The 21,611-nt window shown below is 47.6% G+C and overlaps 5 protein-coding genes across 21 annotated transcripts in view; 2 read left to right on the plus strand and 3 right to left on the minus strand.

The window, feature by feature from the left end:
* The window catches only part of LOC6524645 (cytosolic carboxypeptidase Nna1), a 47,088-nt gene extending 43,708 nt beyond the window's left edge, over nucleotides 1–3,380 (plus strand). For 7 of the 14 annotated variants that reach the window (XM_015190320.3, XM_015190317.3, XM_039370081.2 and 4 more), the window contains 6 exons: nucleotides 52–167; nucleotides 280–415; nucleotides 512–1,090; nucleotides 1,253–1,809; nucleotides 1,867–2,271; nucleotides 2,327–3,380. In XM_015190320.3, the coding sequence (XP_015045806.1) occupies nucleotides 52–167; nucleotides 280–415; nucleotides 512–1,090; nucleotides 1,253–1,809; nucleotides 1,867–2,271; nucleotides 2,327–3,122 (2,589 nt within the window). In that variant the 3' untranslated portion in view covers nucleotides 3,123–3,380. Of the gene's footprint in view, nucleotides 1–51; nucleotides 168–279; nucleotides 416–511; nucleotides 1,091–1,141; nucleotides 1,810–1,866; nucleotides 2,272–2,326 lie in introns of those variants that run through there. The other 7 variants (XM_039370083.2, XM_039370085.2, XM_039370091.2 and 4 more) reach the window with 5 other exon arrangements.
* Nucleotides 1–3,822, minus strand: part of LOC6524644 (glutamine-dependent NAD(+) synthetase) — a 57,471-nt gene extending 53,649 nt beyond the window's left edge. Inside the window, exon 1 of the mRNA XM_002100465.4 lies at nucleotides 3,660–3,822. The gene's annotated coding sequence lies outside the window, so the exon portion shown is untranslated. The remainder of the gene's footprint in view (nucleotides 1–3,659) is intronic.
* Nucleotides 3,823–4,117: 295 nt separating this feature from the next.
* LOC6524647 (E3 ubiquitin-protein ligase MGRN1) lies at nucleotides 4,118–7,369 on the minus strand. The gene is made up of 3 exons (XM_002100468.3): nucleotides 5,751–7,369; nucleotides 4,749–5,692; nucleotides 4,118–4,685 (listed from the first exon to the last, which is right to left on the minus strand). The coding sequence occupies exons 1-3, from the start codon at nucleotides 7,010–7,012 to the stop codon at nucleotides 4,516–4,518; spliced, it is 2,376 nt and encodes a 791-aa protein (XP_002100504.1). The 5' UTR covers nucleotides 7,013–7,369; the 3' UTR covers nucleotides 4,118–4,515.
* LOC6524648 (DNA topoisomerase 2-binding protein 1) lies at nucleotides 7,370–12,487 on the plus strand. Its single transcript, XM_002100469.4, has 2 exons — nucleotides 7,370–7,381; nucleotides 7,580–12,487. The coding sequence occupies exons 1-2, from the start codon at nucleotides 7,370–7,372 to the stop codon at nucleotides 12,011–12,013; spliced, it is 4,446 nt and encodes a 1,481-aa protein (XP_002100505.2). The 3' UTR covers nucleotides 12,014–12,487.
* A 762-nt stretch (nucleotides 12,488–13,249) lies between these two features.
* LOC6524649 (AP-3 complex subunit delta) lies at nucleotides 13,250–21,512 on the minus strand. Of its 4 annotated transcripts, none has more exons than XM_039370203.2 (13): nucleotides 21,213–21,512; nucleotides 19,884–19,979; nucleotides 19,007–19,135; nucleotides 18,800–18,940; nucleotides 18,604–18,733; nucleotides 18,381–18,520; nucleotides 17,915–17,988; nucleotides 15,658–15,806; nucleotides 14,896–15,572; nucleotides 14,217–14,826; nucleotides 14,006–14,149; nucleotides 13,815–13,947; nucleotides 13,250–13,751 (listed from the first exon to the last, which is right to left on the minus strand). In XM_039370203.2, the coding sequence occupies exons 1-13, from the start codon at nucleotides 21,309–21,311 to the stop codon at nucleotides 13,292–13,294; spliced, it is 2,982 nt and encodes a 993-aa protein (XP_039226137.1). In that variant the 5' UTR covers nucleotides 21,312–21,512; the 3' UTR covers nucleotides 13,250–13,291. The 4 variants fall into 4 exon arrangements, with proteins under 4 accessions (XP_039226137.1, XP_002100506.1, XP_039226138.1 ...); XM_002100470.4 differs by lacking the exon at nucleotides 17,915–17,988 and adding an exon at nucleotides 16,754–16,827 and having other exon boundaries at nucleotides 21,213–21,511; XM_039370204.2 differs by lacking the exons at nucleotides 17,915–17,988; nucleotides 18,381–18,520; nucleotides 18,604–18,733; ... (2 more) ...; nucleotides 19,884–19,979; nucleotides 21,213–21,512 and adding an exon at nucleotides 16,357–17,798.
* Between the last annotated feature and the right edge of the window lie 99 nt (nucleotides 21,513–21,611).

Raw genomic sequence — 21,611 nt, forward strand, 5'->3', positions numbered from 1 at the left:
ATGCAATTGTATGATTTCTGACTAATCCAAATGCATTAACATTTACAATAGATTTTAAATTTACTCAAACAACAGGACAGGCTACGATCCAAAATTATCGAAAGACTGATGCGAGAAGGCTCCAGTGCCGACGAGCCATTGAATATCCCATTGTCGGATTACTCAAGGTGGGTCCATCACTCGAATCATCTACTAACTAACTAACTAACTAACTAACTAACTAACTAACTAACTAACTAATCTACTACCACTATCATCACTTTCATAATGGGCACTTAGCGACGAGGGCAACTGCAGCTCCAGTTCGGATAATGAGGGCAAGCACTCGATAACGGCGTCCGATCTGGAGGGACCATGTTGTGCTCCCACCCGAGCACCGCCTAGTTCGCCCGAGGTGATACACGAAATTCGCAAGGTAAGTGGATTATGCCATATATTTATGTATATTTTTCTGCACCATTTTTCTGCACCCTATCCTTGCACCCCATTCTTTCCACAATCCAAACTGCAGTTTCGCATGCGACGCATGCGCAAGGTGATGCACGAGCTGGACAGGATCTACTTTACGCCACTGTTCCAGCGCAAATTCAAAACCCTAACGACCCTGAAGAGGAGGCGTCAGAAGATGGGCGTTAAGGCGCCTCCAAATGGGAAACGCCTTCGCGGTGGTGGTGTTCCGGCCGTGGCAACCGCAACCACGCCTGCAACGGCCGTCCAAGCGGTTGGATCCATGGTAGAGACCAACGATGGCCAGAAGCAACAGCAGCCGCAGCGACAATTGGCCAGGAATATGCCTACGAATGGTGCTTCATCGATTGGAGCCCAGAGTTCGGACAGTACGGATAGCATGGATTCGTCGCAATCGGAATCGCTACAGGAGCCGGATTGTTCCAGTGCCAGCACCGGAGTCAGCAAGGAGGTCACGAGGAAGGCCAAGACCAGTGGGGCGGGCAGCAAGAAGACGGCCAAAAAGAGGAAGTTCATGCCCACGGAGAAGAAGAAGCCGGTGGTCAATCAGAAGCTGCACGTTGATCGCAATTTCCGGCTGTGGCTGGCCAATAGGCGCATCTACATCTATCGCCGTAAGAAGGTATATGCCCAAATAGAAATGTTTTCCTTGTGAGTTATGTATAACATATAGGGATATAGAGATGATATAGGGATAGAGGCACCAACCTAGCACACAAGCACAACTAATTTAATAATTCACCCCGATCTCGCCTCGAATCTCCCGCATATCTAATCGACTTAGTCCACGCAGGCGCGTCGCACTAAGGTAAGAAATAAGCCGCAGAAGAAACGTGGCGAGGTGGTGCGCACCACACTGGACCTGCCCACAACGGATCCCGGCTCGGATCTGCACTTCTCCACCGACGATGAGGAGCACTCGCCGACGTCCGGACAAAATGGTTACGGTGCTGTGGCTCCGCTACGGCACACGCTGCTCCAGAGCGATCTGCAGAGGCGTTACATTGAGGAAATTGGCGATACGGTGGTGCAGAAACCAAAGGCGGCCCACATGCCGCCGGAACTGATTGTGACCACACCCTCGAAGAGCGGCACACCGGGCGGCGGCAAAAAGCTGGATGTCTACAAGCTGACGCCTCGTACTGCCCCAGAATTGGATACGGGTATTGGCATGATGCAACGGCAGGCCGGCGGAACTGGAACATCCGCCAGACGCACCTACTCGTGGCACAATCTCGATCAGCAAGAGATTCCCAATGGCAACCACAGCGGCAAGGCCAACTTTTACATGGGCGATTCCAAGCCAGCGATAAAGGCGATAACAAAACCGCCACCCAGAAGGTGGGTATATCTCAATCCTTTAGAGAAATCTAATTCCGATATTTCGACTCTTTCTAGGAGTGTGCCGAGCAACTTCATTCCCCAAAGACATGGCAATGCGCAAACGGCCGATGACCTGCAGCTCAAGCTGTCGCTGAAGAAGAAAGTCTGGACTGGTGCGCACGGGGATGCGGATGGTCGTCCTCTGGCCTGGTACAAGGGTCACTCGATAGCAACATCCCAAATGGCCAACACCACGACCACCATACGAAGTGCAGGCGGTGGTGCTGCAGGAGGAGGAGGAGCAGGGGGAGCAGCTGGAGCGGGTGGCGGTGGAGGTGCAGGTGGTCAGAACCGAAACATGTTCACCTCCAGTGGCAGAGAACAGACAGCTGCGACCGGTGGCATCAACATGGGCATGCCACCCGCCTTTGTGGGCGCACCACGGAGACCCAGAAAACTGGAGCAAGTGGATCTCTTCAAGTAAGTGAAGAATTGCTCTCTGGTTAATCCCAACTAACGTCATTTTTCCTTGCAGTGCCTGTTCCCAGAAGCTGCTGCTGTGGCAGCAACAGGAGGAACACAAGCGCTCCCATCCGCAACCGGCGCAGCGCCTGCTGAAAGTGGAGGATCCCCCGCCACATTCTAGGGATCGGGAACGCGATCGTGACCGTGACCGGGAGCAGCAAGCCTTCAAGCCCATGCACATGGCCAAAAAGTCAACGGGTACCAGCCAGGCCAAAGTCATTCAGGCTTTGGTGGCCGTCGAGTCCGGCGGCAAGGTGAAACGCAAGTCCAGCAGCATGATGAAGATAGCAGAGACCACGCAGCTGGTGACTCGATTCGCCCGGAATCGCAACAGCGCCGGAGGAGCAACAGTACAACAACAGCAGCATCAGCAGCAGCCACCACAACAACATATGCACCACCAGCACCAGCGGTTGTTGTTCAAGGGCCAAGGTGGCGCGGGAGCTATGGGCGCTCGGATGCACTCCGCCGGCGTGATGGGTCACATGCAGGGCAACGGCGGTGGACGTGCGCCGAACAAATTCAAGACCGGTGGCCTGGTGATCACCGCCGTGCAGCAGCCGACCAACATGGCCGGCGGAAGCTCCAGGCGGATGAGAAATGCTGCCGGTTTGCAGGCGAAGGGCAGCAATGGCGCCTTGGGATCATCGTCCGGTCAAATGCAGTACCAGCGCAGCAATGGCAGTGTCCAGGCGAACAAATCCGCAACCGGAATCTCGCTGGACACCGTCAATCTGGTGCGAAAGGTGAAGACCAAGCTGAAGAAGCGCAAATCGCGCACTTTGTCAACCGGAGCACCGAAATAATTGTGGGCCACTGGACGCACATCATCATCCAGATCCAGAATCTCCGCCAGGTGCACTAACCAGTTTTTCGTTCAAAATTTTAGTCCAATTTAAACCCAACCCGTCCGTTTTTGTTACGTAAAAAAAAAAGCGATAAGAAAATGTTTAGCAAAATTAACTAAATAATTGATAAAACACTATAGGCCTATTTTATGCATATGTAATCCCGATCTCTGTACCTACAATTAATCCCTAAAATATGTAATGTTGAAAGTCCTAGTGTGTGTGTGTGTTGTTCTTTTTTTTTTTTTTTGTCGCCGAAAGTTTTTCTAACGAGATTTGCAATAAAAAACAAACAAAATGTGGAAATGTATGCCAATTGAAGGGTGAACGCTTGGGGGGGGAGCAGAGGTCGGGGTGGCGAAATTGGTAAATAAATAATGCTTGACCGCTGACCGAAAAATCAATTACACTACGCACATGTCCGGCAATCGCGGAGGTCGAAAACTGAGAGGACACAGCAAGTGGTAGCAGGACGAGAGGGTCCTGCTTACGTACCTCCGGCAAAACAGCGGGCGTCCCGTCTCGATCCTTCACACAATTCACGCGGCGACCAGCAGCCACTTTACCACGCGAAAAAACCACCGAAATGAAATGCTTAAACGGGCGAAAGGTAAACAAATCCAATTGGACAATTCCAAGGGTGATCTCTAGTGATGGCAGCTCCTAACGGCCTATCGACGCCTTTCGATAGTGCGGGTGGTGTTATCGATAGCGATTTACAAAAGTTTTCCCTTTATTTTTAAATATTGTATTTAAAGTTTTGAAAAAAGTTGGTTGTGCAACGTTACTTTTAATTGCAATATTTAAACTATAAACAATACGAATTATTGTTTTACTCATGGGAAATGTTGCTATTTTTGCTAATACGTATACGTAATATTTATTAATTTTACTTTGACGCATACGTAATATTTATGTTCGTAATATATTTAAAGTTAAAAAACCATTTTATATTTATACTGTGGAATGCAGCGCCCTAGGCGCCGTTGTTTATTGGATTTAGTTTATTTGTTATATACCCAAGCCATAATGCTAGATTAAACTACGTACACATGCATGTGGGACGTGTGTCTTTCCGTGTCTGTGGTGTTTTGTGTGTATATGTACTGTATACTGGTTAAGTGTTGTGTCCTGGTGGCCTTTCTACTTGCTCCTCCGCCACCTAATCCTTATCATCATCATCATCATCATCATCTTCATACTTATAATCCTCAAAATATTTGTTCCTGCGGGCGGGGAAGCAGCATTGATTTAACTAAATCTAGGTGACTACGAATAAATAAAATAAACGCAAGGCTAAAACGAGAAAACGAAACGCACAAAATTCCGCGAAATTCAACTGAGACCGGCTCTAAACATTGACGGCATTCTGCAGAGCTGTCTTGTCATCCACGATAATGTTGGCCGCCGTAGTGGTCGGATTAGAGCTGAGCAGCTGCTTGGTGGACGAGCTGGAGGAGTAGCTATCACTGGAGCTGCGCGTCGAGGCCGAATTCCCGCTAATTGGGCTGTCCAACATATCTAAATGGCAAGAAGATACAAGTTTTAACCATGTGATAATAGAAGACGCATTCAAAAACGCACCTGGCAGGGAGCTTACGTTGTTGGACTTCAAGTCCACAACCGTAGTCACCGATCCGGAGCCCACCATATTGCCCACCGATGTGGACTTTTTGTGCAGGTTCTTCTTAACCGCACTACTGAAGCCCACAACGACGGGTCCCACTCCAACTGGTCCGCCCACTGATCCGGCACTCCTGCCCACGCCAAGACCGCCATTGCCAAGGCTACCGACGCCAAGGGGATCACCGCTTTTGGCTCGCTCCGTGGGGCACAGTGGGCTTAATATCGAGTTCTGAGTATCCTCCGGCGTGTAGTAATCCGAATCCTCGGCCGTGGCCTCGGCGGGCGAGGGTGCTCCGCTCCCGCTAAGTTCTGGCCTCGGTTTGGTGCGCTTCAACGACGAACCCTTCTTCAGGCTGGACTCCTCGGTCGGCCCATCACCACTGCCGTTCTTATTATCGCCATCATCGGCTTCCAAGCAAGCCACCACCTGCTTCAGCGATTTGCTAGACACATTCTTGCTCTTGCTGCCGGGTGATAGCAGTGGCGATAGCTTTTCGTTCTCACTGTCCACATCGTCGTCAGTGCCCGCAGAGCCATCGCCACCGGATCCGGCTGTGGACCTGGGGTACTTTCGTTCGTTGACGATCTGCAGCTTGTCCTGTTTTGGTTCCGGCGAAGTGGATGCGCCCAAAGTTGGCGAAGTACAGGTGGCCGTGCTGGACTTCTTCGGATCGCTTTCAATCTCCACCGAGTGTGTGGATGACCCGTTGCCATTGCCGCCGCCTGATTGATTGGTAATGGTGCCCACCTCACTGGTCGACGTGCACGTCGAGGCGTTCTTTTTGATCTTCGGGCGACGTTGGCTGCTGGACTTGATCGGCGATGTGGCCTTGATGTCAGCACTGGTCATTGTCGAAGCAGCCACGGTTGCAGCGGAGTCCGTGATGTCGTGTTCGCTGTTCCTGAATTCGGAAGTAGGACATTAGCGACGATTGTGGTTTAATTCATATAATAACTTACCTAGCCCTGGCCACATACTGTGGCGGTCCGTTGAGTGCCTCAATCAGTGAGACTGGAATATAGCCCGGCGGCACATCCACTGGCGCCGGCTCCCCGGCCGTCGATGTGGGCGTGTTCTGATGCAGCACATGCGTGCTGATTCCCTTCTGGACAGCACGGATCTGAAGCAACGCCCGAAACGGAGCCCGACAGATGGGACAGTTGTTGGCCTGGTAGCGCAGCGAGTCCGCACACGAATTGCACAAACAGAGATGGCGGCAGGGCAGGATGAGTGTGTCTCTGGTCTCACTCATGCAGATGACACACTCGCTGCCATGATCGTCGATCTCTTCGTCCAGCGAGGTCTTGTTCACGGCCTTGTTCTCGATGCCATAGATCTCCTGCAGCAGGTAGCACAAGCCATCCACAAAGATCTTTTGCTTCAGCGCACGGAGCACATAGCTGCCGTTCTCCGGATGATGATCGATCACACAGATGGTGGTGTGCGACTGTCGACACTCGTCGCTGCCCTCCTCCACCACACAGTGGATGGCCACCGGATACTGTTCTCGGCCGGGACTATAGCCCAGCTCATCCTCAGGCATTTGCTGCGGATTGAAGACATGGCTCGGCTGCGAGAAGCACTGATTGATGCCCTTCTCGTAGTGATACGTCTCCGAGGTAAGACCTTCGCGTGGCACCAACGTCACGCCGCTGGGACTAACGTCCTCCGAGCAGAAGTAGTAAATGGTAATGGCGCACTTGGCGTCCGAGTCAAATGTAAACTCGATGTTGTAAGAGCAGGGCGGCGGTGGCGGCGTCATATCGGCATCACCGCCACCCAAACCCATCGAACAGAGCACATTACCATCCACATCCTCGATGGTCACATTCGATTTCTCCTTGTCCAGATCCAAATCGCGATCAATCTCCTTCATCTTGGGCTTATCGAGTACACCAACGCCCAGCTTCTTGTCGTTCATTGTCTTGACGAAACGCACCGATTCCTTGCGAATGTTGACCAGACTTTTTAGGGTCTTCGTGGGCTCATTGGCCTGCGGCGGGGGATACGGAAAGGCTGTGGGCCGATTGCCCAGGAAATTGAGATCCGCATTCTCGCCGAACAAGTACGATTCCGGTTGGGGCGTGTCGAAGCGCTCGCCGCCCATGATGAAGTGGGTGCCAAAGAAGTTACCCATTCTCGGTGGATACTTGTAGGCATTATTCGTGCTCGGATCCGCCTCCTCCACCGCCGCGTTCTGTCTGCTGACAAAGTTGCCCATTTGATAGGTCGGCTTGGTCTACGGAAAACTGTGAAACCGATCCAATCCGTTCCGATCCGATATAACTTTCGGCTAAAGTTTTCTCTGCGCTGATTTGGTTTATTATTCTATATCAGTAGTTGGTCACCACACATACAATGACATGATGGCATTTCATTTGTGTGGCTGACTTGGCCGTGCGAATGGTTCGCTGTGATTGTGTGTGTGTCCCGCGAAAGCTGTGGGAGTAGGATCTCCTTTAAGAGTAGGCTCCTGTGACCACAAGACTGGTCCGAGTTGGCCAATGTCTCTATTATTTTTTATTTGCCTTTCCTTTCTTCTTTCTTCCTTTCTTTTAGGGCTGAGCTGCCGTCGATGATGCGCGATAACGTATGTATCGATATTTCGCTGGGTTTACGATTTCAAATAATATATATCGATGATTTAAACGGAAAATAGCAAGTAATGAAATATATTCGAAATATTTTCCTGAAAGTGTAAAAATTGTTATAATATTTTAGTAATAGCAAATATAAAATCCATATAGCTTAGGAATGCTAAGCAAGGAATATTTACCCATCCACATAGTTTTACAAATCAAACTCGGCGTTGCCACACAGCTTGAGTCAAAGTTGCCAGCGAATTGCAAGCCAGCGTTGCCAGGCAACAACAAACGGCGCCAAAAAGCGTACGCAAAAAAAAGTGCGGTGCGAAAATCACGGCAATTTTGCAGCGCATCACGGAGCAGGCAACACACTCGCAATCGCCACCATGAGCATGAGCATGGACGAGACCATCTGCGCGTACTTCGTGAACAACCTGAAGCCGGGCGACGGTGGCGTCCAGGAGGCCGACACACTGGAGCAGTTCGAGGCGTCGCTGGAGCTACTGGGCCAGCAGTTGGCGGAAACCCAAATACGGCAAATAAAGGCCAGCGAGGGATATCCCCTGATCGCAGCCGGCAACCTGACCAAGAAGGACGTCTTTGTGCTGGCCCAGTTCGAGGGCGACTTCTTCGAGCAATTGCAGCAGACGCGAGCCCTGATCTTGGGGCCACCGTGCCTGATCACATGCCTGCGTCGCAATGAACCCATTCCCGAGGGCAGCAGTGCCATCTACACCACGGCCATGCGGGATCTACAGGTCTCGGCCACGGGCATAACACCACAAAAGAAAGAGGAATTCAGCAGGCTCATTAACTGGATGGGCGGCAAATACTTTCAGAGCTTTGGGCATCGCACCACCCACCTCATATCGAACACCATCAAGTCCAGCAAGTACGAGCAGGCCACGCTGAACGGAGTGCCCGTTATGCACGTCGACTGGGTGCAGTATGTCTGGGATCAGAGTCGTCGCAGCCAACGCGAAGGCATCAAGGCAACAGATCCTGATTTCGACAAGTACCGCCTGCCCATCTTCTTTGGAGCGAACATCACATGCAGTGGATTGGATGTGGCGCGCAAGGATGAGGTTATGCGGGTGGTCAACGAGAATGGCGGCATCTATCATCGCGCCTTTCGCTCCCAGGTGGTGGACATCGTCATCACCGAGCAATCAAAGACGGACACCGATAAGTACAAGGCGGCCATACGCTACAAGAAGGATGTCTTGCTGCCGGAATGGATTTTCGATAGCTACAATCGCGGCTACGCCCTGCCCACAAAGGACTATGTGGTGCGCCCCGGCAAGACGTCGTCCACACCCACCAAGGGCATTCGTCCGGGCGCTGCTCCCGGTGCTGATCAAACGCACCTCTCGGATCTCTCACGGATCAGCTTCGTCTCCGGCTCGCGGCGCATGTGCAGCGATCTAACTACCGTCAACGAATCCGTCAGCAGTGTGGGCAGCAGCTCGCCCGCCAAGGATCTGCTCAAGCAGGCCACCAGCAGTGGCAGAAACTACCAGCAAGTGCTGGCCGAAATAGAACCGCGGCAGGCGAAAAAGGCGGGCGCCTTTCTAGATGGTTGCTGTGTGTATTTGAGTGGCTTCCGCACAGAGGAGCGGGAAAAGCTAAACAGAGTGCTGAATACGGGCGGAGCGACCCGCTACGATGAGGCCAACGAGGGCATCTCGCACATCATTGTGGGCCAACTGGATGACGCCGAGTACCGGCTGTGGCAGCGCGATGGTCTCATGGGTTCGGTGCATGTGGTGCGCTTAGATTGGCTGCTGGAGAGCATTCGAGCTGGTCGCGTGGTCAGTGAGTTGGTGCATCGTGTATCGCTGCCACAGAATCGTGAACCAGATATCGCCTCCCCTGCCAGCAAGCGAACTCTGCGCTCCATGAACCACAGCTTTAAGCAGCCAACATTGCCCATCAAGAAGAAGCTCTTCGATCAGGAACCGGATCCAGTACCGCCACAGGAGCACGAGGAGCCGGATCATACCCTGCTGGATCAGTACTCACAGGATCAAGGAGCAGTGGCACAGCTGCCACCGGCGGATGTCAGTCTCCTCCAACCAGCGGCAAGTTCCACCCAAATGGAGATACGCCAGCGAGTCTCGATGGCCAATCCAAATCCAGCCGCCACCGTTCAGCCATTGCCCGATCTTAGTGCCAGCACTCTGTCCATTGATTTCGAAAAGCTGGACTACTTTGCTGGTGTCTCTGTTTATGTGCACAAGGAGTGCTTCAACGAGGAGTTCTTCAACCAAATGCTGACCGAGTGCGAGGCTGCCCAAGGTTTACTGGTGCCATCGAATTTCTCCGATGAAGTGGATTTCGCAATCGTCAGCTTTGAGATGGCATTGGACGTGAAGGAACTACCGGTCAAGGCGCGAAATGTGGTCACCGAACTGTTCCTGGAAAGCTGCATGAAGAAGAATCAGCTGCTGCCCATCGAATATTACCACAAACACGTGCCAGCTACTGCACTGCGTCAGCCGCTCAAAGGCATGACCATTGTGGTGTCCATTTATGCCGGTTTGGAGCGGGACTTTATAAATGCGGCAGCCGAACTACTGGGCGCCTCCGTCAATAAGACGTTCATCAGGAAGGAGAAACCGCTGCTGGTGTGTCCCAGTGCCGAGGGCTCCAAGTACGATGGTGCCATTAAGTGGAACTATCCCGTGGTCACATCCGATTGGCTGGTGCAGTGCGCCCGCACTGGTCAGAAGCTGCCCTTCGTCGGCTACTTGGTGGGCAAGAGTCCCGAGGACTTTCCCATATCACCGCGCTTGCGGGACAAAAATTCTCGAACACTAAGAAGACCGAATGAGTCTACGTTGGTGACCCCACCAGATGTCACCATGGAGGAGGCGGAGAACCAACCAGCGGGCTCTGTGACACCAGTTGCTGCTGTCAGTCCAGGAGCAGAAGCACCAGAACTGACGCCTTTGCGCAACAAGAGAGTCTCCGAACTGGCCGGAATACCCGCGGGCAGTGCTCGTCATCGTAGCGCCAGCTCCACACCACCCGATTCACCATGCACGCCGCTTAGCCAGGTGGGTGCCCAGAAGTACAACCTGGACTTCCTCGAGCAATTCGTTCAACGCCTGGATACAGAAGAGGGCAAGGATTGTGTGCGCGAGATTATCCGTGAAATGCGAGAGAATCAAACGCCGGAACTGGAACGCATTCGAAGGCAGGCCTGCACGCCCGTCAATCGTAAGCATCAGCGACCGGCGCCGGGAATTCCAGAGTTTTGCCTCACGCCCGAGTTCCAGCAGCGGATGGCCGATGATTTTGAGCGGCGCTGGCGCCTGCCAACCCAGAAAATCAAACCAGACACACCGTTGGCCGTCATCAGGAAGCGCGTGATGCGGATCACATGCGAGACACTGGGCATCGAATATGAAGAAAGTACTGCTAAGGCGCAAGAGCTCGCGGAACCGCCATCGACGGTGAAGAAGAAGCCGACAACCAGGACCCCGGCCACCAAACTCAACTTTAATAGATCACCGAAAACACCGAAGCTATCGGTTGGCAAAAAGACGCCACTCAGAGTGTCCACGGGCCCCACACGCAGCGCAACGCAATCGCCCTTCGTGCCGAACTCACAGAGTCCAACCGAAGCAGCACCGCCACGGCGATCAGATGGACCAACCATAAGCGAGGATGGTCAAAGCACCATTAACTTTGACAAGATTAGCTTCGAGGAGTCGGCCGTACCCGTCATGGCCCTCGATGTCAAGCAGATCACGGACTATCTCAAGAACTGCGAATCGCGAAGGAACAGCCTGAAGCGCAGCCACGACAACGACATGGATTGCGGCGAGAGCGAGGTGCAGTATGTGCAGCCCTTCGAGTCCGAGGGCTTTGCACTCGGCACCGAGGACATGGTCGACTGGCGCGATCCGGCGGAGTTTAATGCGGCAAAGAGGAGATCCTCGGGCGGTTCACCCAAAATGCAGTATGCTGGCATACCGTGCTTCAGCATCTCGTGCGGTGATGATGATGAAAAGCGAGCGGAACTAATCGAGCGGGTCACCCAACTGGGTGGCAAAGTATGCGAGAATCTGGTGAACTATGACGATGCCTGCACCCATCTGCTGTGCGAGCGTCCCAATCGCGGTGAGAAGATGCTGGCCTGCATTGCCGCCGGCAAATGGATACTCAATATCCGTTATATCGAAGATTGTCATGCGCGTGGCCACTTTCTGGACGAAACGCTGTACGAGTGGGGCAATCCGAAGGCCATTAACTTGCCCACCCTGGCACCGGAGGAGGAGCCCATTGCAGCCGCCGTCCATCGTTGGCGCACGGAGTTGGGTGCGTGCGGCGGTGGCGCCTTCTCCGATCACCGGGTCATACTCAGCATGAACGAGCGGAGCGGTGCGCCCATCAGAAATGTGCTGCGTGCCGGCGGCGCCTGCATCCTGGAGCCCAGCACGCCGTTTTCCAAAGATCCAGTGGCCAAAAGTGCCACCCATTGCTTTGTCGATGTGAAGAAGGCGCCGCTGTCGGCCCAGGACACGGAATATCTGCGCAAATGTGGTGTGCAGGTGCTCAGCCAGATTGCCATCAACGCCTATTTGATGCACGGCAGGGATGCCGATCTGGGAAAGTACCAGCTCCTTTGAATGGATGTGCTCATCATCACAGTCTCTTTTTTTGTTCCTGTTCGAAGTTGATATTTTGTAGTTATATAAACGTTATTAATTAGGGCCTTCAAAAGTTTAATAATATATGTAGATCTAGTTTAATCATTTGTAAGTGTAATTTTGAAATTTCTGGTTTGTGTTCTTGATCGAACTGTTTTATTTTTCTTTGGTTATTAAAAAATGTATAATTTTTGTAAGCATTTTACATGAAAAAATTTGTTAATTTCCAAAAGTGTTGTTGAAAAATAATCTTAAGTCAAAATCAAATTATTTTTGAAACAAATTAAACGAAACTTTCCAACAAAATTGATTTAAATGTGTCACCAATTTTCTATTTTTTTTTTGAAGCGGCATTTGTTTATTTTATTATTAATTCATGCCAACGTTTATTTAAAAAATAAAATTAGATCTTACCGAATTCTTACAGAATTAAACAAGAAATCCAACCAATAACCAACTGTATTGTACTTTTCATTTATTTAACGTTTATATACTCGTATGTGGGTTTGTGTGGGTGTTTGTATATAATATGCATGTATGTATAATTTCACTTAGCTTCTGTTCCGTTTCTGTATCAGTTTTTTGTATTTTTTTTTTAGTAATTATGGTGTATAGCAGTACTTTATATTTGATTCATATGATTTCACATGTATACATATATCATTTGTTTTTACAATCCATGCAGTTTGTTCTATTCTCTGTGTGTGGGATTCATTATAAAATTCCATTTTATACAACTAGAGCTATATAATTGTCTGTGTTTGTGGGTGTGTTTTTTTTTTTTAGTGGAATCGCATGTTCTAGGCTACAAATTCATCAAAAATAGATAGTATCCAGAAATCGAACTGCATTGCATTGGATTCTGATTTGCAGTTGATAATTTTTGCATATTTCTTTACCTTTTGTAGCTTTCTTCATGTTTTAAGCCGCAATTGGCAGACTGGCGGCATTTTACATTTTAAAATTACACTTCTATATATTAATAATTATTTATATATATATATATTTATACGGTTTATGTTGATTTATTTTTTAGCATATCAATTTGTTCAATGTTGGTTTTGTTTTTATATCGCAGCGATAATTTGTTTAGTTTTTCATCTTTTTGTTTAGGAGGCAATTGTTTCAACTTAACGAACATGGAGAGTGTGAAGCTAGCTTCGCCTCTCCTATTTTCCGAGTAAACGCGTAATGAATCGACACAAAAAACAATCGTAATAATGATTAATTATAATAGTGGAACTTGGAGCTTAGCAATTACAAAATCTCTTTGCTGGGCGTTGAGATTCCCAGTGGCTGTTCGTATTCGCCAATCGAAACGATGGCGGATACGGATGCTGATGCAGATTCGGAAGCCTTCTTCTCCTTGCGCTGCGACTTCTCCTTTTTATGCTTCTTCTTGTGCGCCTTGGTCGCCACCTCCGCGCCCATATCAATGATGATGCCCCCGATGACACTGGCCATCGCCAGTGTGTCAGCATCGATGAGATCGATCGCCGGCTGTACAGCAGCCTCCTTGCGTTCCCGCTTGCTTTCCCGGTGCTCCCGCTTCGCCTTCCTCTCCTTGTCCTTATCCTTATCCTTATCCTTGTCCTTTTTCCTATCCTTCTTGGCGGTGCTACCGCTGCCGGCCGACTCCGCCGGCGTTTTGAGATTCTCTTTGCCCGCCGCTGACTTTTTGGACGAGGACCTCACCGCGGGCGCTTCGAAGTCCGTGCTGTAAGAGGGTTTACAAAAATGAGTCTTTTAAATTCTGTGAAATTGTCAGTTCTATGCTTACATGTCCAATTCAATGTCCAGGGCTCGATGCGGATCATTGGGATCGTATTTGCCATCCTTGTCCTCGCTGTCCGACATGGAGACACCTTCGGGCATGTCCAGCGTGGTGTTCACAATGTGCAAGGGTTTCGGCTCTGCAAAGTAATAAAGTTCTAATAAAGGGATATATTTGTTAAATTTGACTTAGCTTACCTCCTTCCGATTCGGAGCTGCTGTTGTACGCCACTTTATTCTTGGCCTTTTTGCTCTTTTTGCCCTTTTTATGCTTCTTCTTGCCATCCTTGCCGCCCTGTGCCGCCTGCTGTTCCTGAAGGTACTTATCCGATCGCTTGGTGACTGCACAAAAGGATAATCATGTGTGAAATGCAACTGCAAGTGTTTATAATCCATGCGGATAACTTACTGCCCACGCGCAGAGCGGCCACGCCCTCCATGTCCAGCGGCAGCTCCGTAATGGGTATGTCATCAATATTGTCATACTGATCCGCATTCGAGGCACCACTCGCCGTGGGCGTGGACTTGAGGTAATGAGGATTGTTCGACTGCTCAATGAGCCGCGCCATTCGCTGCCGCTCCAGTTGCTCGGGCGTGAGCTCCAAACTCTGCCGCCGCTTACCGCCACCATCAGCTGCCGAGCCTGCCTGTGCCGCGCTAACGAATAGCTCGTCCTTGTCGTGCTCCGAGGAGGAACTGCTTGCCGCATCTTCCGGAGGCGGAGCATTGATCCACTCGTCCAGATCCAGGCCATCGGGCAGGGGCACCTTACGTTGCGCCTTGGGCGCCACCGGAATCAGCTCGCCTGTGAACAGCAGCGTCATCTCCTGGACAATCTCAATGGCCAGCGGCGGAATGCCGCCCTCCGTCGTCGTGTCCATGGCCATGGCATCGGTTGACGTGGACAGCTGGTTGCGCAGCATCTCGATTAGCATGCAAGCGGAATTGGCACGCTCCTGCACCTCAATGTCGCTGGAACCATTGAAATGCTGTAGCTTATCCAGCACATGGTCGCACAGCTACAAATGATACGGATTCGGATTCAGAAGAGATCATTTGAAATGCCATATGAGGAGAAGAGCACTTACTGTCACCAAACCAGGCAGATCCTGAAGCTCTAAGCACGTGGTGGCCAGGCGGGCGAACAGCTTGATCACGTTCTGCACGTAGACACCCTGGATGTGACCAGGCAGTAGCCTCGGGCGCAGCAGGATGTTGAGCGTCTTCTCCGCATCCTCCAGCTCGCCAGCGAACTCGCCAACGATCCAGGCGGCGGCGTAGAGCACCTCGTACATGGAATTGCTTTGCGCCGAAACGGTGAACGTGTCCAGCAGATTGGTCATCTCGTTAACGGCGAATTGCCGGACCACAGGCACTCGAATGGCCACGTCAAGGAGTTGCTCTGCAATCAGGCGGCCGTGCCGTGAGCCAGCCTCCAGTTGGATGAGCTCCACGAGCACGGTGAGATACCACTCGAAGTTGGTCACATAGAGATAGGAACTCTGTGCGCATATCTCGATCACCTTGTAGAGCAATTCGTCTCGGTAGGCGGAACCCTCTGCCCGCTCCATGTGGCCCAGCAATCGCTTTACAATCTCCATTAGGTTCTTCTTCGATACCATGCCGTACAGCAGATCCAGGGCGCGCAATCGTATCGATTCATCCTTGTCATCCAGGCAGGCGAGTATCAGATCCTTGTGCGCCTGCACACTCTTCGGGTGCGTCTTCAGGATTTTCGACATGGCCAACAGTCCAAGATATTTCACTGAAATGGGCAATTCACAACGATTGAAAGATTAAAGATTAAAGTGTCTGTGCTGTGCTGTGCTGGAGAGACAGGCTATACTCACAGTTCTGGTCCGAGTCCTCGATGAGGATGCGCAGCTTCTGCACGCAGAGCTGGATGGAGGCACTGTGGTTGGGCATGCCGCTGCTGATGCTGATGAGCACCGCGATCACCGTGTTGATGCACTCGTACAGGAGACTCATCGCCGAGGTGCTGTTGAGTGAGTTGGGTTTTGGTTTTTTTTGGTTCGTATTTTGTTTTGTTTTTGTTTTCATTTTTTGTTCGTGTTTTGTTTAGTTTTTTTTTTTTTTTTTTCATTTTGTTGTTGTTGTGGTTTGTATTAGTAGTTTGAGAATAAAAAAATAAATGGGAACTTGTATTAAGAGTAAGCAGCGGTAAAGCGACAAACATTGCACTACAACAATAGCAAATAGCAAATAGAAAATAGCAGATGGCAACAACAACAACGGTAGCAATATCGATAGCATATATGTATAGTGTTAGCGATAACAATTAGCGATTATTGCGATAGACAATGGGGCAACACAACATTGCGAAGCAACGCAGCAAAGGCAACCAAAAAAGAAGAACTAACAACAGCAACAATAGCAACAACAACAACAACAACTGCAACGGCTCGATATTATTTGTTTTTCTTTCGCTTCGGCCGATTTAACTAGTTTGAACTTTGGCTCTCAATGAGTGTGCTCGATAAGCAAAAAATCGATAGACAAACGACAAAATTATAGAAACAAATACAAACTTAAGCAGGATGGCGACAGTCATATAAGTTAAGAGAGTGGGAGAGAGATGGAGATAGACAGACAGATAAAGAGAGAGAGAGAGCGATATAGGTAACGGACATAAGAAGCTAGAAGATCTGTACAGTTAAATGATAATAACGAATATATATAACGTTCAGTCGCACAATCATCGAGCAGCTTCAATTATCGATCAATAGATATCGACCATTAATCGGTCACTTTGCGATTTCGAATTTAGTTTTTTTTTTTTTGCTTTCGCCTTGCTTTGTGTTGCAATCGTTTTCCACACAATTTTTGGGAAATCGTATCGTATTTAATTTTTTTTTTTTTTTGTTTACTTCAGTTCATTTGTATTTTCGTTTTGTTTGTTTGTTTTTGCAATAATTTAAGACTTGCCTATGAATTAGATTTGTGAGTGGTTCTATTAATTTCTTTCCTAGCCGGGGTTCTAAGGGGGTTAAAGCGCCAAACTGCAAATGCAAAGAGAAAAAGAAACAAGCAAGAAATTATAAATTACATACAATCGAAATCATCAACGTCCTTATCCACAACTAAAACTAGAACTAAAACTAGAACTAAAACTAGAACTAAAACTAAATTTAAAACCGAAAACGTAAATGAAACTAAAAATTAAATGTTAAAGTATAAAGTAAATTGGAGCACTGTAAAAAGTATTTCTCTTTCTCTTAAACTGGCTGTGAGTTTGGTTTTGGTTTTATCGTTCTTCCTGGTCCATTTCCTTCCGGATCGGATCTCTTGATGATATGTCTATACATTCGTGTTTATATATATATGTATATATATATATATATTTTTGTAATGGCGAAATAATTGGTATACATGTCATCGTTTGAAGTTTCTTCTTAATTTTAGTCAAGCGAATTAAGCAGTTTTTCAACACAATGAAGCCAAAGGAGTACGACTCGTTGTGAATTGAGGAGGTGAGCATATGAAGCAAAGCTTATGGACACAGATTGTTCAATACCTTGGAAACTATTTCTCTTCTTTCTTATTTATTCAATGAATAACTTGTCTTATAAGCTTTGTTCATTTCAGGGATAATATGGAACATGGTGTGCATCAACATGGGTGTACAAAAGTTGTGTGTCATTGAAATTGCAATGTCAATTTTGGTTCATTTCAATACATTTATTATAATCAATTACGACGCTCATGTGTTTTTATTTTTTTTTTGGGGTTTGTGAAGGAGTTTACGTTTGAGGTGTGGAAAATGTGATGTAGATATATCGTGGTAAAAGCGTAAAAGGTGATTAACTACACCTCGTACGGTTTCGCCTTGATTCATCAAACAAATAAGACATGGAATAATTACTAAAGAATACAACAATATCTGTGTTGCTTCCATTTAAGCAATTAGGATACGAAAATATATACCAAATATATATACGAACGAAACAAAAAGGATTGGTTCAATCAACTAAATTGTAAATAGTAAAATGCTTTAGAGTAAATCAAAGCGCGTGCTGGTTTTTAATTAAGTTTTCTGGTTTGGAATTTTTCGTTGGTCAGATTAAAGAAAAGCGCGCCGATAAAAACCTGGAAATAATTTCAATTAGGGGCTGAGTCAATTTGCGTCCCAGCGCCGGTTCAATTGTCGTGAGGCTCGCGAACTAAAATTCATACGATTTTCATTTGGCATTTCATTCAGTTTTTTTCAGTTTTCATTAGTATTTGTTTGGAGTGGTTTGTATATTATTATTATTATTATTTTTTTTGTTGGTTTGTTTGGAGCGGGAGCAGAGGGAGGAGAGGGGGAGGAGTAGTTGTAGTGTTAATTAACTTTTTGTTAGACAAAAATTCAATTGTCATATATAAAGAGTATACATACGTATGGTATATACATACATAGTATACAGCAAAACAAAATCGTTGTTTGTTCGTGAACAAACGAAAATCAAAATATATAAACAGATACAGATACAGATACGTAATTAAAACAGAACTTAAGAGTAACGTAATCATTGTGAATCTTTGGTGGCCAGTGATGTGGATCAGCACTCACCAGCTTGATGATCTTGATCAGCATCCAGTTGTTGGTCGATGTGGTCATCAGCTTGAAGAAGATCGGCGCCAGGGGCAGGTAGTTTTTTGGATTCTTACGTGCTAGTTCACAAATAACGTTCACGGCAGCTGATTGAACACCTAGAAAGCAGAACAAAACAGCAGTGCATTAGAAACAAATTCCATTTTAAATGGCTGCAGAGTAATGTGTATTTTGATTAAACCTGGATCAGGATCCTCGAGTTTCTCTTTGAGTTTGGGAAATGCTGGTCTCAATGCTTCGGGATAGCGTAGGAATACTTTATACATCATAAGGACGGCTTTCATGCGCAGATACGGCTTTGTTGAGCTCATCTGCAGATAACGAAAGTACAAATCAATTAACATGCATTTTAATTAGCTATGCTATGCTATACATACCAGTGTCATAATATCGTTGGCCAAATCGCGGGACAGATCGGGGGATATGAAACAGCTAAGTCCACTGAGCGCCACACCCGCATCGTATTGGTTCTGTGAGTTGAGATCCTTGCGTATCATATTGGTGGTCAGCATGAGCAGCTGCAGTATGCAAAAGAATGCAGTTTTTAACATATAAATAATGTGAATATGCTTGCCAAGGCTTACCTCACTATCCGGATGGAAACATTGGCTGGCCGCCAGGTAGCCAATGCGCTTGCAGGTGAATCTGGATGAGCTCATCACCTCGATGATGTTGAAGCCCGCCCAGGAGATGTCGTAGCCCAGCATTTGTATCTGTCGGAAGCGAAAGCGAAATCGAAATCGAATCAATAAATATTAACATTTTCTGCTGATTGTGTGCAAGCGAATATGACAGAGGGTGGGTTCCCCATATGTGTGTCTATGATTGGTGTGGGTGCAGGATAGGCCCAAGGACTCGTTAGCATTAAAATCTCCTTAGCTGCACCTCACACTCGAGGGCGCACTGCTAGTTACATCGAGAAAGTATGGAAACTATATTATATCTGCCGGCGTAGCAATGCTATTATAGCCAACACAACTGTGCCAACTACATGCTTTTGATGGCATCTTTTGGATCGCTTGTTCGTTGCCCACCACCAGCAGGCAGCGTGTGGGCGTGGCACATTGTTGTTCTTGGCTCGCCTTGTTTCCGCCGATTCAGTTGTTATTTTAACGGCTGTTGCTGTTTTCGTCCTTATTGTCGCACTTTGCCTACAACTACCCCCATACCGCCGCCAGCTCAGGCAATTTGCATCAAGTGCAGCCAGGCACTCGCTCGACTTTGAATGGCTGCCACCAGAATCCGGTGCATGCACACGCAGTCATCTGCACAGCTGCATCTAACGCCAAGCCGTCGTCTTTGAAGGGAAACTGCATCAGTACGGATAACCAGCTTATTGCGATTTCGCAAGGATTTTGGCCCACAAGCACACAAGTTAACATGTTATACTAGCCATTTAACCATCTTTGTTTAGGGATTTCCAATATGTATGTAGCACTTTGGGCTTGTACATCAACTTACGTAGGTCAGCTTGGCCACTGCATTGCACTTGACACTGATATTGTCCTGTCGCAGCTCCTGTTTGATCTCCTCGATGCACGTCGATATGTATTTGGCCTGCGAAGAAAAAGTTGTTGTCAATCAATCTGTATAGCTATGTAAAATGTGCGAAATGTGCAATGGCAGCACATCATAAACAACAAACATATCTGAGAATCGTCGTGGGGCTATCAGTTGTATGCCCACAGCAACAGAACCAAAATAAAGTAAACACAAATTCCAAATCACACAGTGGCAGGCAACGTAATAGAGCAAAAGCATTTTAATGGAATGCAGATGCAGTTGTTGATAGAATCGAATATAAATATATAAATATTGACTGTTTACTCTACTTTTGCTTTTACAAAATGGCAAACTGATGCGAACTGTTTGCTTAAGAAAGTTACATTGAAACTACTTGAAACCAACTGATTAGTAACTTTTATTTGTGTTGAAGAGCACACAATATAGGAATATTGTTTTTATTTGATTAAATTCAATGAATGCTATTAAATCAAGCATAATTGTTAATCAGCGCTTAGAGGAACCCACACAAGAGCAAAATGAACAATCGAAGTGCGCAGTGGAAGATATATAAAACAAACTTAATCAAGAATAACTTATTTTTTGTTTACGTAGACAAACTCAATTCCTATTGCATATATATTATTATGTGTCAATTGATATAATTGTACGATATGCGAACCTCTGTAACTCATTTGACCCCAGTTATGTGCACTGTTTTTGTGTTTTTTTTTGGTCATTTAAATATTATTTCGATTGCATTAATATTTGCATTTACTAACATTCATATTAAGATACATTAGATTCCATTTCGAAATCACATGGTATTTTCTCTCTGTGTGGCAACGCAAGTACCGTTAGCTGATCCTGCCAAGCATTCTGATAAGGACCAAAAAAAAATACATAAAGCAATCGGCGGGGGAATTAACGTGGGTAAATATTTGATAAAAGCCACTTGCTAATTAATTTTGTGCGTTCAGTTCTGTGGCTCTTTTGAAGCTTTTCCTGCTTTTCCTTTTGCATTGTTGGCAGATGCCAAAACACTCACTCACACACACACACACACAGCCACTTTCACCCACACAAACACACACACACGCATGCAAGCACACCAAACTCTAATAAGATTCCCTTAATGCAAACGAAATTTGCCAGCCAATTAGCGAGTTCTAATTGGACGCACAGCTGGGCCACTTGGGGGGGCGTGGCAATTCGAGGGGCGGCGAATTTGGTGTGTTGTTGGGCGGGGGATTGGTAGGCGGGGCTGCAAGTCCTGGACACGCTTACCTCATTATCCTTGTTGTTCCTAATGCCGCGCACCAAATCGGTGAGGTTTTTATCAAACATACGCTCGAAAAAGTTACCCTTCACTTTCTTCAGTGCCATGTTTGCTGTTGCTATTGTGGTTTTTTCCTTTTTTTGCTGCACTCCGTGGCGTTACTTCGATTGCAAAATCGGTATCTCGCTTGGGAAATTGGTCTAGTTTGGCGAGGCGATTTCAGCACATCACCGGCGGCAGCACAAAGCACTCACTTCCGTCTTTTTCCGATTTGTTTTCGTTTTTTTTTTTAACTTTAATACGCTCGCAAACTAGAGGTGGCACGCAAATGTATGTTTAATCGATACTATCGATGTTTACCACACGCTGGTGCTTGACTCCGCTAAACAATAGGTGGTTGCACTCGC

This window comes from Drosophila yakuba, chromosome X, assembly GCF_016746365.2.
Source record: "Drosophila yakuba strain Tai18E2 chromosome X, Prin_Dyak_Tai18E2_2.1, whole genome shotgun sequence".
NCBI classification, from domain to species: domain Eukaryota; kingdom Metazoa; phylum Arthropoda; class Insecta; order Diptera; family Drosophilidae; genus Drosophila; species Drosophila yakuba.

What these genes read in the sequence shown, in the direction of transcription:
- LOC6524647 (XM_002100468.3), bottom strand. Translation starts at nt 7,012, where the DNA reads ATGGGCAACTTTGTCAGCAGACAGAACGCGGCGGTGGAGGAGGCGGAT. An exon ending in CAGTATGTGGCCAGGGCTAG is followed by an intron (nt 5,693 to 5,750) that starts GTAAGTTATTAT and finishes TTCCGAATTCAG; the next exon opens with GAACAGCGAACACGACATCA. An exon ending in CAACGTAAGCTCCCTGCCAG is followed by an intron (nt 4,686 to 4,748) that starts GTGCGTTTTTGA and finishes CTTGCCATTTAG; the next exon opens with ATATGTTGGACAGCCCAATT.
- LOC6524649 (XM_039370203.2), bottom strand. Translation starts at nt 21,311, where the DNA reads ATGGCACTGAAGAAAGTGAAGGGTAACTTTTTCGAGCGTATGTTTGAT. An exon ending in GTTTCCATCCGGATAGTGAG is followed by an intron (nt 18,941 to 19,006) that starts GTAAGCCTTGGC and finishes TGCATACTGCAG; the next exon opens with CTGCTCATGCTGACCACCAA. An exon ending in CAGCTCCGAATCGGAAGGAG is followed by an intron (nt 13,948 to 14,005) that starts GTAAGCTAAGTC and finishes ATTACTTTGCAG; the next exon opens with AGCCGAAACCCTTGCACATT.